Source organism: Paroedura picta, chromosome 11 (assembly GCF_049243985.1).
Source record: "Paroedura picta isolate Pp20150507F chromosome 11, Ppicta_v3.0, whole genome shotgun sequence".
Lineage (NCBI taxonomy): Eukaryota > Metazoa > Chordata > Lepidosauria > Squamata > Gekkonidae > Paroedura > Paroedura picta.
Genome location: NC_135379.1, coordinates 61,164,861 through 61,179,485, shown reverse-complemented (window position 1 = coordinate 61,179,485; position 14,625 = coordinate 61,164,861). Strand labels below are relative to the sequence as shown.

The window sequence follows — 14,625 nt, the reverse complement described above, 5'->3', positions numbered from 1 at the left end:
GGCACCGGCGAAGCTGCCGCTCCCTGGCCGCAGAGCCTTGCGGACACACGTCTGAAGCCGGCGGGCCGGGCCCCTGTCCCCTCCCGGCCCCCCCCCTGACCTGGGACCGGCCTCTCCAGCCCTCTCTCGGGTTGCGGGGAAGGGCCACCCCGGGGCGCCCACGGAGGCACTCTGCGGCGCTCTGAGTCGCCCGGGGAGACGCGCCGCTTCTGCCCGCTTGGCCGTCGGAGGGCCGTCCCAGGAGCGCCTTTCCGAAGCTGCGGCGGGCTCTTTGGGGGCCGGAGCCCGGCGCCGTCCCTCCCTGGGGCGGCAGAAGCCACAGGCCGTGGCTGCTGCCCCTGCCAACCGTCCCCGGAGGCGGCGAGGGGAGCCGTCGGGCTGGGGAGAGGCGAGCAGGGAGCGCGGGCGGGCCCCGGGCAATGCCGCCTTTGCACCGGGCGGCCTCTTTCCGCCCGCCCAGGGATTATCCGCCGCCGGCCGGCCGGCCACGTGGACGCCCCCTCGGCACGGACGGACGCCGGGTGCGCGGGGCTCCCCCTCTCGCAGCGGGGCCGCGTCCCTCTCGACCGCCGTCGGGCTTGCCGGGCGCTGGAGCGGCGCTTGGGAAGGAAGGCTCTGGCACCGGCGGCTGTGCGGCCCTGCCTGCCCGCCCGCCCGCCTTCCCTCCGTCCTTCCCATCGGCTGCTCTTCTTTGAAAAGTGCGTGTGTGCTTTGGGCGGGGGGGGGGGGACCCAGCAAGGCTCCCCGCCTTGGGACCGCAGCGCCCTCCTCCCCCGGCTCCTTCCAGGGTGCTCCGCTTCGGCTCCTTCCTCGTCTTGATCCCTGCGCTAGCCGAGAGGGCTCAGGCGCAGCAGCGCGCCTCTTCCCACCGGAGGCGCCTATCGGAGGAGACGGGGCTTCCACGGGCGGGGACCTTCCACGGCGACCGGCGACTGCTCGGGGCGCTCCGCGGGGGAGCTGGCCTCCTTGGGAACTCTGCAGCCACCCCCAGGCTGCGCGATGCCGGCGGGGAGGAAGAGCCGCGCGACAGGCCTGGCCTCCTCCAGCTGAGCCGCCGGGCTCTTGTGCCCTGTTATGGACCAGGGGGGGCTTAGCTGGACCTTGCCACCTTCGGACACCAAGGCCGGGCCCTTAAGAAAGCTCTGGCCCATTTCCCTTCCCCAGGGGCCATTTCTTCCCCTCTGTTTAGGAACGTGGAGTCTGTCGGGAGAGAGATGGGTCAGGTAGGGCAGAATTGCTCTCTGCAGAGGCTGGTGTCTCTTCCCAAACCCCTCTCTCCTCCTGTAGTCGGGAGGAGCCTGGATAAGGTCAACCTGCTGTCCAGGAGGAAGTTCCAGAAGCCAACGTTGAAGAGAAATTCCTCTTTCAGACCACTACAAGAAGGTAAGAAGCGGAATCCACAGATCTCTCTCAAGAAGTGAATTTCAGTTCCGGAGATTCCTCTCCGCATAACAACTCCCCAAGCGGTCTGGCCAAGGCCATCTAAGTGCTGGTGAGGTTTCTCAGAGCCACTGTCCCTTTTAGCCCTCCTCCTTAGCTTCTGCTTCATGCATTCAGTGGATTTTTAATTATCAGTTATTAAAAAATACCTTTCCGTTTGCAGGCAAGAGCACCAATTATGCTAACTGGTATAGCACTATTATGAGAGAGGAGGAGCAGAGAAGCCTAGGTTTCATCTTGCATCTCTAGGACATGGTGAAAACTCTATGGTTTAGGTGTCAAAGTCCTGTCGAATTCCCAGCTGGACAGATATTTATCCTGGATGCTTGAGCCTCATCCTGCATTGAGCGGGGGGGGGGGGGGAGGGGGAGTAGATGGGTTTTATGGCCCCTTCCAAGCCTAGTATTCTAAACAATAAAAGATTCAAACAGATCAATACAGTAAACCAGAATAAATTATTCATACATCAGAACAAATGGAAATTATTATAATTATTATTTCAATTTATTACCCACCACTCCTCTAGTGGCGCAGAGTGGTAAGGCAGCAGACATGCAGTCTGAAACCTCTGCCCATGAGGTTGGAAGTTCGATCCCAGCAGCCGGCTGAAGGTTGACTCAGCCTTCCCTCCTTCCGAGGTCGGTAAAATGAGTACCCACCTTGCTGGGGGGGTAAACGGTAATGACTGGGGAAGGGAATGGCAAACCACCCCATATTGAGTCTGCCATGAAAACGCTGGAGGGCATCACCCCAAGGGTCAGACATGACTTGGTGCTTGCACAGGGGATACCTTTACCTTTTTTTATTCCCAAGTGGCTCTTGGCGGGTTGCAACAGTCTAAATAAAATCCCCAATAAAACTCCCTTTAAAACCCCAAACAAAAAACACAGAGATCCAAATAATAAATCAGAAAAGATACGGCGGGAAAAAACAATTCCGACAATCAATCCATTCTCCCCACTAGCATCTCATAAAGGGAGGATGGGAGAGGGGGACAGATGGAACCCGTAGCCACCATACACAATACTCTGTCCTGAAGGGGGGGGGGCATATAGATCTTCCTTGCCACGCCAGCCTCAAACATAGACCTGGTGGAAGAGCTCCGTTTTGCAGGCCCTGCGGAACACTGGAAGCTCCTGCAGGGCCTGCAGCTCCTTCAGGAGCTCATTCCACCAGGTAGCCCGGGAGATTGACGGTCCACTCCTAAGTAGAGCTCCCCAGTCCATGAGCTTCAGCTGCTTGCGTGTGGCTTCTGATTTTCAGATATCTTTTAGATTCAGCCCTTCCACACATCCAGCCACTGTCCGCCTTGCTCAGGTGTTGCAGCGCGAGGGCCACGGTCTCTATTACCGAGTCAACCCTTCTCGTGTTGGTCTTCCTCTCTTCCTGCTGCCTTCCAGTTTTCCTAGCATGATTGTCTTTCCCAGTAACTCCAGTGTTGCCCTAATGTGACCAAAGTTGGATAGTCCCAGTTTAGTCATCTTGGACTTAGAAGTGTTTGGTTCTGCTTAGGACTGCACTATCAATTGCTTTAGACTCTGGAAGTGGGAGACTATTTGGGTTCAATTTCTGCAGCCTACCCAAAGTTCTTACAGGACCCATTCTTTGATCAGTGACTTGAGAGGGCCAGTCAGGGAATGGGGTTCCATTCGTGACACTGGTCATTACCCCCAGAGGGTGTCATAGCTTTGGGCCTGCATGGCTACAAAACTGCCTCTCCCACGGTTCTTCTGTGGGTTTCCTACCTGACAATCTTGGGATCTCCTGACTATATTATATGTCATACGGTAAATGAATAGATAAATAAATAAATGTCCACAAAGCCTCCCGTGATGGGGATGTCAGAGAACTTTGAACACAACCTGCATGTTGTGCATCCTGATATTCTGAGTGAGTTGGCTTCCTATCGGTGGCATATTTAGACCTGGACCTCTACATCCAGTGCCAGAAGCATACTAACCGGAGACCTTTATCCAGAGTACTCCCGAGGTACCGCTTCCTTGAGAAATGCTCCTCCGTACAGCTTGAAACCGCAGAATCAAAATAGTTTGACCACAAGGAGCTTCCCCAGAGCACATTACAGAGAGTCCAGTGATGGGGGTGGGCCTTCTGCTGCCTAACCAGTCATTCAACACCTGATCCTTCAAAGAGATTCTCGTGTTGCAGATTCTTCTCTCTGGGTGATAACACCAACTCACTTGCTGCATTGTGTCATCATTCAGAAGACGGCAGGCTCCTTTATTTCAGCATATAAAAGTACCATTAGGATAAGAAGCCATTGTTTGTGTTTGTTAAAAGACTGGGAAAGGTGCTGGGATGGTTTTAAGCAGCCCTCACATCTGGTATTGTCTGCAGCTGGGTAATGAGTGAAATATACACAGCACTCTGCAAGTCTCTCCATCCTCTTTTTGCCAGGCTGGAAATGGAGGTTGTAATGGATCCCTGTGCAGAAAGAGGCCCAGTCTGGAGAGGCACGCATGGACATCACAGGTGTGGGGAACAGGGAGGATGCAGAACCCTCAGGAAGGCACCACACCTTTCCAGCGGTTGGCTTGTGTGTCTGAACCAGGGGGAAATGAGCAGGTAGGATTTTACCAACAGCTCAGGAAGAGTTAGAAAGTGCTCTAGTCAGAGAATGAGAAAGCTCTGGGATGAAGGGGTAAACCTTTTGCGCTTTCTAATTTAATTCAAATGTAATTTGTTTTATCAAATAACTAGATTTAAAGCCCATTTTATTTAAGAATAAAATGGGCGCTAGCCCCGCTCCCTGGGGACGGCACCGCAGAAGCCTTTTTCCTCCCCCAGGCGGGCAAAGGGACGGGGAGCCTCGGGCCGCCGTGGGGCAAAGGTTTGCCCTCGTGGGGGTTGGGGCGGGTTGGAAGGCGCTCCCAATTTGTGGTTGCCGGTTTGGAGCTGGACTGACTCTCGATTGGGCCCTCCGCTTGTCAGTCCAGAGGAATGGGCCAATGGGCACCCTTCCTCATCCCGGACAGGATCACCCTCAGGGCCCTTACTCTATTATTTTATCTGCCCCGCAGGAGCAGTTAAAGATGCTAGCAATATGTTCTTTCTTGCCCTTTCATTTCTCCTTGTTCCTCATGGGCTTGGCCACCTCTTTCATAAACCCCGTTAGTGGCCCCCCACTTATTTTTATTTATTTATTTTTACTTTCAAATAGATATGGTGCCCTCCCCGGAGGGCTCAGGGCAACTTAGAATACCTCATAATACAATGATTAAATATTTTTTAACATTTTAAAATAAAGTGCTTCGGAAGTTGGTAACTGAGGGGGCCTACAGAGGTTTGCCGCTTATGGAGGGAGGCGAGCTCAGGAGAAGCAGGAGTTGTGTGCCTCAAGCACAGGCCTAGTGGGGCAGCTCCGTCTCGCAGGCCCCACAGAACTGTTTTAAGTCCTGCGGCTCCTGATCTCCCTCGGAGAGCATTCCACCAGGCTGGCGCTAGGGCTGAAAAAGGCCTGACTCTGGTTGAAGCCAATTTGACTTCTCTGGGCCCAGGGATCATAAGCAAGTTTTGTTTGCATGGTTGTAAATTTCTGGGGGGAGATGGCATTGTGGTGGAGGCGATCTTGCAGGTACGAAGGTCCCAGACCATTTAGGGCAGGGGTAGTCAAACTGCGGCCCTCCAGATGTCCGTGGACTACAATTCCCATGAGCCCCTGCCAGCAAATGCTGGCAGGGGCTCGTGGGAATTTTAGTCCAAGGACATTTGGAGGGCTGCAGTTTATCTACCCCTGATTTAGGGTCTTGAAGGGAAGGGCAAAACCTTTGAACCAGATTGGTCTCCAGTTTGGAGCCAGTGCAATGGGAGAGCACATATTTGACCAGTGTAAGCACTGAAAGGTCCTGTAAGGTCCGAGGCAGCTGCATTGTGGACTAGTTGAAGTCTCTGGATCAAATGCAAAAGTAGCCCTGCATAAAGCCCCTGGGAGTTCAATCTGCTCTTTATTGTCGTCTCAGCCTGATGGCACAAGAGGGAAAACTGAACTGAGAAACCCCTGAAAACCCCCAACATATAGACCAGGGGTAGTCAAACTGCGGCCCTCCAGATGTCCATGGACTACAATTCCCAGGAGCCCCTGCCAGCGAATGCTGGCAGGGGCTCCTGGGAATTGTAGTCCGTGGACATCTGAAGGGCCGCAGTTTGATTACCCCTGATATAGACAGTAGCAAACAAGGGATCTTCCTGCCAGTGCACCCTATTGGTCAGTTCCAGTTTAAACTGACAGGATCCTGCACAGGGGATCTAGTGGCTGGCTCTGTCTCCTGGGTAGCCAGTTAAAGCTTGGCAACCATTTTGTGGCTGTGCCCGTCACCTCGTGCCAGAATTGCCAAGGTGCCCACAGGCTCAGAAAAGGCTGAGGATACCTGCCCAACAATCTACTGATTCTTCTTTCAACAGGGAGTGTCTGGGATGGACGAATACGCTCTCTTTCTTATGGCAATTCCCCCACTCTCTTTTTTACCTGCTCTTTTATATTGGCGACTAGTCCATCCGTCAGGATCCCAAGCCTCATGCCTCTGGGCTGGTGTGTCTGGAGCATCAAGCATCTTGTGCAGATCCTTTGACCGCCAGCCACCTGCAGATCCCCCACCTTCTTCAAGTGAGCCTCTCTCTTTGATCAACCGATGAGGCCTAGGACTGCCCCCAGCGCAGGGGAGGCGTTGAGGTGGGACTGGGAGGGAAAGGCAGGAGGGCCTCCCCCTGGTGCCAGGCCGCCATGGAATGTCCTGAAGTTCTGATGCCTCATAAAAGGCAGAATGTTCTGCTTCCCCTGGAATGGTCCAGCCGCCGCCAGCCCAGCGGGTCCACAATGCCAGAACAGCAACCGTCAAGACTCCAATTTAGAGGTAACGCCTCTTGCCCCTCTGCTTCCTTAGGATCCAAGGAATGGACTGGGGCTAGACACAGATGCCTAACGCACTCCTCAGTTCCACCTGGACTCAGGAGGGTGGACCCCCGCCCTAAGAACCTCGCCATTGGTTTTCTGTAGCTACCAAACACTTTATATCGGGGGTAGTCAAACTGCGGCCCTCCAGATGTCCATGGACCACAATTCCCAGAAGCCCCTGCCAGCGAATGCTGGCAGGGGCTCCTGGGAATTGTAGTCCATGGACATCTGGAGGGCTGCAGTTTGACTACCCCTGCTTTATATCGTAGTGAGCTTACCTGAAGTTCTGCCAGAAGGAAAGTCACTCTCTTGGTCCTGCAAGGTGCACCGTCCTTCATTCCTCTTGGACTCCTGCTTGTGGATTGCGGAGAGAGTTAATCAGCCAAACTGTCTCACAAACCAGTCAAAGAGCCGTAGGATTCTGGCACTGGGAGAAATGGCTGAAGGCAAATAGCCCTTGCTGTCCTTTAAATCCAAAGGCAATGATGCTGTCAGAGAGACAGGAGAGCCCCACTTGGGTCCTCGTGTTCTGGGTACCTGAGGGCAGACGTGATTCTCAGGGCAATGGAAGTGGGGCATCATTTTTTCATGTTTAAGAGGGGCCTCACAGGGGAAGAAACAGAAGTTCTGGCAGAAGGAGGCTTATCAGCTCTAGAGCAGGGGTAGTCAACCTGTGGTCCTCCAGATGTCCATGGACTACAATTCCCATGAGCCCCTGCCAGCAAACGCTGGCAGGGGCTCATGGGAATTGAAGTCCATGGACATCTGGAGGACCACAGGTTGACTACCCCTGCTCTAGAGGACTGCAGGCAGTGAGGCCTTTCCCAACACCAGTGGTTGGGGAGCGTTCAGGGCCAAGGCCTGGTCAGAAGTGCCTGGGGAGGCAACGCAGCCGCCCTGACTCTCAGCTCCCGCAGACAATTATTCATTTTCAGTAATTTATTTGGAGCTTTCTATTCTGCTCTGACTTCAGAAACTTGGGGTGGATCACAGAATAATAAAAGGCATATTCAGTAAACTTTACATTAAACCAAACTCAGCGTCTAGATTTCAAAACATTCAAATACCAAGTTAAGTGTTAAAAGGTGCCTGGAGTGCATTTTTTCATGGGGTCATGTAAAAAGTTCCCCCTGGCGGAGTCGGGGGTGGGGGGGTTGGGATTTCCCTGGCTGTCAGGAAGCATGGGAAGAGTCATCACTTTCCTCTCCTGACCCCAGCGCCTGTGTGAAAAAAGGGGTCCGGTCACAACTCTTCCGATGGGGCAGGGAACGGGACAGGTGGGGTCCTCGGCCGGAGGCGTCAGCAGCTGCAAGTCATCCTGACCTGACGCTGGTCTTTCTTTGCCCCAGGCAATCCGTGCAGCATGATGGAGGTGATGCGGAGAGTTTCCCTTTCGAAGGTGAGGCACAGACTCCAGCTCCAGTTTCAGTCCTCCTGCAAACGGTGGCTGAGCAGGCAAGCAACCTCCACACATGTGGAACAACAGAAGCACTTCTGGTTTCTTTAAGGCAGGGGTCTCCACTTACTCACCAGCTTTTTTCACAGAACAGGTTAGTTCCACCAGAACAAAATTTGAGTCCAGAGGCACCTTTATTTGATCTTCGGGCTCAGTAGACACAGAGGCAGTTTCTTCAGTAACTCCGCTCTTGGTTGAACTCCCACGACAACGGAAACATTAAGCGGAAGAACCCCACCGACTTATATACACTTCAGGCTTCCCACCAAGGAACCTGATAGGCTCTTAGTGGAGCCTACAATTGGTCCATTCAAGAGGCTTCTCATTGGTTGTAGCTGAATGCAGAAGAGGTTAGTGATTGGGTACATTGCAGTCCTTCATTAGCATAGTATCAAAGCATGGTTCAATGTCTGCACACATAACAACTTTTAAGACCTGCAAAGTTTTATTCACGGGATAAGCTTTCTTGCACACACATGCACATACACACAACAGCTGATCCCTTGAATAAAACTTTGCTGGTCTGAAGTGGCCCTGGACTCAAATTTCATTCTGCTGCTTCTACTCACCTGAATGCAGTTTCACCACAAATTACTGGAACAATTGCCTCTGTCAGTCCATTCATGTATATACCTCGAGGGCCACAGTTAAGGGGAAACACACCATGGGCATTGGCTTCCTAGCTTGAAAATCACAAGCCCACACAGAGGCCTAGGAAGGTCTGGTGGCAGCTCCGGCACAGTAGCCATTCTCCAGTTGGCTCTGGTGGGCAGTGGCAATTCCCCCAACCTTTCCATAACCCCCAGGAACAGTCCCACCGCCAGAAGGAGACTTCTGGCTTTAAAAGAACATCAGCAGTGGCTTATAGGGACGAAGGGCCATGATCTACTCATTCCTCCTAGTCCCTAACTTTCATTTTTTGAAAAGTATCTCTCTAGGCCTTTTGCTTAAGAAAATATAATGGGTGAAATTTTCCTGACCACAATGGAAAAATGGGTAAATGAGAACAAGATGCAATTTAATAAAGATAAATGTAAAGTTCTGCATCTGGCTCAGAAAAATGAAAAGCATACCTACTGGATGGGGATATCTAGGTAACACTGTGTGTGAACGAGACCTTGGGGTACTTGTGGATTGTAAACTAAACATGAGCAGGCAGTGTGATGCAACGGTAAAAAAGGCGAATGCCATTTTGGGCTGTATCAACAGGGGCATCACATCAAAATCACAAGATGTCATAGTCCCATTGTATACGGCACTGGTCAGATCACACCTGGAGTACTGTGTGCAGTTCTGGAGGCCTCACTTCAAGAAGGACGTTGATAAAATTGAAAGGGTACAGAGGAGAGCGATTAGGATGATCTGGGGCCAAGGGACCAATCCCTATGAAGATAGGTTGAGGGACTTGGGAATGTTTAGCCTGAAGAAAAGGAGGTTGAGAGGGGACATGATAGCCCTCTTTAAGTATTTGAAAGGTTGTCATTTAGAGGAGGGCAGGATGCTGTTCCCATTGGCTGGAGAGGAAAGGACACACAGTAATGGGTTTAAACTAAAAATACAACGATATAGGCTAGCTATCAGGAAAAAAAAATTCACAGTCAGAGTAGTTCAGCAGTGGAATAGGCTGTCTAAGGAGGTGCTGAGCTCCCCCTCACTGGCAGTCTTCAAACAAAGGTTGGATACACACTTTTCTTGGATGCTTTGGGCTGATCCTGCGTTGAGCAGGGGGTTGGACTAGATGGCCTGTATGGCCCCTTCCAACTCTATGATTCTACGATTCTATAAAAATGGCTTGTTGTCATTGTTAGGTACAAAGTTGTGTCCGACCCATCACGACCCCATGGACAATGATCTTCCAGGCCTTCCTGTGCTCTACCATTCCCCGGAGTCCATTTAAGTTTGCACCGACTGCTTCAGTGACTCCATCCAGCCACCTCATTCTCTGTCGTCCCCTTCTTCTTTTGCCCTCAATCGCTCCCAGCATTAGGCTCTTCTCCAGGGAGTCCTTCCTTCTCATGAGGTGGCCAAAGTATTTGAGTTTCATCTTCAGGATCTGGCCTTCTAAAGAGCAGTCAGGGCTGATCTCCTCTAGGACTGACCGGTTTGTTCGCCTTGCAGTCCAAGGGACTCGCAAGAGTCTTCTCCAGCACCAGAGTTCAAAAGCCTCAATTCTTTGACGCTCGGCCTTCCTTATGGTCCAACTTTCACAGCCATACATTGCAACTGGGAAGACCATAGCCTTGACTAAACGCACTTTTGTTGGCAGGGTAATGTCTCTGCTTTTTAGGATGCTGTCTAGATTTGCCATAGCTTTCCTCCCCAGGAGCAAGCGGCTTTTAATTTCTTTGCTGCAGTCCTCATCTGCAATGATCTTGGAGCCCAGGAAAATAAAATCTGTCACTATCTCCATTTCTTCCCCATCTATTTGCCACGAATTGAGAGGGCCGGATGCCATGATCTTTGTTTTCTTGATGTTGAGTTTCAAGCCAACTTTTGCACTCTTCTCCTTCACCCGCATCAACAGGCTCTTTAGTTCCTCTTCACTTTGTGCCATTAGAGTGGTATCATCTGCATATCTGAGGTTGTTGATATTTCTCCCTGCAATCTTGATCCCAATTTGTGACTCCTCTAATCCCGCCTTTCTCATGATGTGGTCCTCATACAAGTTAAATAGCCAAGACGACAGTATACAGCCTTGCCGAACTCCTTTCTCAATTTTGAACCAATCAGTGATTCCATGTTCAGTTTTCACTGTTGCTTCTTGACCTGCATATAGGTTTCTCAAGATACAGATAAGATGCTCTGGTATTCCCATCTCTTTAAGAACTTGCTACAATTTGTTGTGCTCCACACAATCAAAGGCTTTAGCATAGTCAATGAAGCAGAAGTAGATGTTCTTCTGGAACTCCCTAGCTTTCTCCATGATCCAGCGTATGCTGGCAATTTGATCTCTAGTTCCTCTGCCTCTTCAAAATCCTGCCGGTACTTCTGGAAGTTCTTGGTCCACATATTGCTGGAGCCTAGCTTGTAAAATTCTGAGCATAACTTTGCTAGCGTGAGAAATGAGTGCAATTGTGCGGTAGTTTGAACATTCTTTGGCATTGCCCTTCTTTGGGATTGGACTGTAAATTGACATTTTCCAATCCTGTGGCCATTGTTGAGTTTTCCAAATTTGCTGGCATATTGAGTGTAGCACTTTTACTAGATCATCTTTTAAGATTTTGAATAGTTCAACTGGAATGCTGTCACCAGCACTATCTTTATTTTTGCTCAGACTTCCTAAGGCCCATTTGACTTCACATTCCATGATGTCTGGCTCCAGGTCAGTAACTACCCCTTTGTAGTTATCAGGGATGTTAAGCTCGCTCTTGTATAGTTCTTCTGTATACTTTTGCAACCTTTTCTTAATCTCTTCTGCTTCTGTGAGGTCCCTACCATTTTGGTCCCTTGTCACACCCATCTTTGCATGAAACGTTCTCTTCATATCTCCAATTTTCTAGAAAAGATCTCTGGTCCTCCCCATTCTATTGTTTTCTTCTATTTTTTTGCACTGTTCATTTAAGAAGGCATTCTTATCTATTCTAGATTCTCTCTGGAATTCTGCATTAAATTAAAAGGGCTACAGAGTTCCAAAAATGTAATAATTCAAAGTAGATCATGGCACTGGAACATTATAAAGCCCATTTTATTTCAGAATAAAATGGGTGCGAGCCCCCGTCCCTGGAGACGGTGCTGGGCGGGTGCCCGAGGCGGCAGAAGGCTTCCCCCCCCCATGACGAAAGGCTTCCACGGGGGTGGGGGGCTCTGCAAGCCAGCCAGTGCTGTCCCCGGGGCCGCAGAAGGCTTTTTCTTCCCCCCCTCCCAATGGGCAAAGGCTTCTGCGGGCCAGGGGACAGCGCTGGGTGACTCTGCGAGCCAGCCAGTGCTGTCCCTGGGCCCGCAGAATCCTTTTTGATTCCCTAGTCGGGGGAAGGGACGGGGAGCCGCAGGCCTACCTTCCCTCTCGGCGGCCAGCAGAGCAATGGCCGCCGTGGGGGGAAGGTTTGCCCTCATGGGGGATGGGGCGGGTTGGGAGGCACTTTGCGCTTCCCGATTGGTGTTTTCTGGGCTTAACGCCTCCCAATTGGACCCTCCACTTGTCAGTCCAGGGGAAGGGGCCAATGGGCACCCTTCCTCATTCCGGACGGGGCCCGCCCTCAGGGCTCTTAGTCTATTATTTTATCTGCTCCGCAGGAGCGGTTAAAGATTGTGCTATAGTAGTGCACCAGGCCCCCTTCAAGGATCACTGCCTTGTCGTGGCAAGGGTGCTTGCATAGCTCAGTGAAGCTATGAGCTATGCCATGTAGGGCCACCCAAGATGGACAAATCATAGCAGAGAGCTCTGACAAAAGTTGATCCACTGGAGAAGGAAATGTCAAACCACTCTAATATCTTGAACTCTGGTGCTGGAGAAGACTCCCTTGGACTGCAAGGCGAACAAACCGGTCAGTCCTAGAGGAGATCAGCCCTGACTGCTCCTTAGAAGGCCAGATCCTGAAGATGAAACTCAAATACTTTGGCCACCTCATGAGAAGGAAGGACTCCCTGGAGAAGAGCCTAATGCTGGGAGCGATTGAGGGCAAAAGAAGAAGGGGACGACAGAGAATGAGGTGGCTGGATGGAGTCACTGAAGCAGTCGGTGCAAACTTAAATGGACTCCAGGGAATGGTAGAGGACAGGAAGGCCTGGAGGATCATTGTCCATGGGGTCGCAATGGGTCGGACACGACTTCGCACCTAACAACAACAAGTGCACCAGGAACTTGCGGTTAACCCCCCCCGCCCCAAAAAAAGGAGTTATTGCAACTGTGTGTGGCATCCTCAAGGAGTGAAGCAAGGGGACAGGACCTCCTGAAGAGCTAGGGAGTCAAGTGCAGAAGAAATGTACATGCACACTCAGTTTGCATGTGGACTGATACGATGCCATTCAGGTGAGGAAAGAAGGCTGAGTCCAGTTTCATCTTTAAGCCCAACAAAGTCTTAAAGGTGCCCCTGGACTCAAAATTTTTTCTGCTCCTTCAGCCCAACATGGCGATCTAACTGAATCTGTACAGTAGAGGAGCTCTGTAAATATGTGAATGAAACAATTGTACTTTAGTGCACCCGATGCTTCAGCGGTGTTTAATCTAAAATCAATTGTTGCTCAGCCAGAAGCCTGTAATTCCCTTTACAAAAATTATCTGGACATTTCAAAGAAATCTTTATCAAATACAAGCACATGCAGCTTTCATCTATGGAATATCTACAGATCTGCATTCACGGCCATGATGGCTTTAAGAGGGAAGCCAGAATACCAGAGAGAGAGAGAGGTCAATTATTTGCCATCCATTTCTGTTGCTCTTGTGAAGGCTCCACTGCAATCCGTGCCAACCTGTTCTGTCTGTCGCGATTCCTACTCGCTGGGAGCTGAAAGTGGAGTTTGCAAATAGCTGCTTCCATGTGGTATTTTGTTCACCATGAGCCAAAAACACAAGGGGCAGATTTCCTCACCCCCCACTAGGGGTCAGGATAGACCATGTAAAACCTCTCTAGCTAAACTAATAATGTATTTTAATCTTTGTGGCTGCTTTTGCCCACGTCTTGCTTAGTGGGAGCATTTCATAAGGGGGGGGGGGGGCTGTTACCATATAACATCATGGCCAAGCCAATTTATTTTTTTTGCTCAATTACTTACTTCATTTATACTGTCATTTCTCTCTATGGATAATCTAGGAATGAAAAATGAATGTGGCCATTACCCTATAAACCTGCAACTCTGATGTCAGTCTTAAACAAAACACTTAAACATTCAAATGATATTTCCCCCATATGATTGTGCAGCCCCCTGTGGATATGGGCATGTACCGGACCTTGTACATGATGGACTACCAGCCGTACACCGACAACCACCAGTGGCCACACGCGGAGGAGGTAGGAGAGGTTCTTCTCATCCAGACTCTTGGAATTGGCCGGTGCTGCATGGACATTCCTCCTGCCCAAATGACACAGTGGAGGTGGAGAACATTGGGGGGGGGGGTCCAGACAAGCTGCAGGGGAGTGATTGAACAGTCCTTGCTAAGCACGGGGGGCACCTTCCTCATCCATAGTCTTTGTACCCCCAAGCAGATTAACATTTTCTTTGGTTGCCACTACATCGTTCAATCCGTAGTGTGTTGATGGCGATGGGCGTGTAGCCCCCCCCTCGACCGTCATCATCATCCCCTTGCTCAGATGCCCTGGGGGGGGGGGTTGAAAGAATCAACTTCCCTTGCTTCCCCTTTGGTGATGTGGTGAACAGGGGGACTGAGGATGGAGGGGGTCTGCAAGCCAGATGTCCAGCATTCATTTTATAGAGGTTTAATAATAATAAAAGCATCACGCACTTACTCCAGATCACTTTGGGGCTGTTTTTCCAAAGATGGAAAACAAAATGGGCCCCCAGGAAAGAGGGTGTGGGGAAAAGAGAGAGCTTTCATCCGGGGTCTCTTCAGGAGTTCCCGAGTTCCTACATGCAGTTCCCTTCCACTTTCTGGTGGGGACACAAGGACGCCAAGGTCTCCGTTTCAACTTGAATTTGATTCTCAAAGGCTCTCCCCCCCTCAAAAAAAAAAATTGTTTGCCTGGAAGGCGCTTTAGGGCTTGAATTCAATAAGTGTATTATGGAGGCTGGCCCTTTCCTGGCCCCAGGGAATTCTTCCATCCCATGGTGGCAGCAAGAAAAAAAGATGTAATCTCTTGATATACCCTTTACCTTATTGACCTTTAGAAGAAATCCTTCTTGTTTATGCCCCTTGGTCAAATGT

At 50.8% G+C, this 14,625-nt stretch overlaps 1 protein-coding gene across 1 annotated transcript in view; it reads left to right on the top strand.

Annotated features, from left to right (window-relative positions):
• SPMIP9 (sperm microtubule inner protein 9) overlaps positions 1-14,625 on the top strand; it is a 32,867-nt gene that overhangs the window by 922 nt on the left and 17,320 nt on the right. The window contains exons 3-5 of the mRNA XM_077302640.1: positions 1,165-1,383; positions 7,699-7,748; positions 13,664-13,753. Of these exons, the coding sequence (XP_077158755.1) occupies positions 1,165-1,383; positions 7,699-7,748; positions 13,664-13,753 (359 nt within the window). The remainder of the gene's footprint in view (positions 1-1,164; positions 1,384-7,698; positions 7,749-13,663; positions 13,754-14,625) is intronic.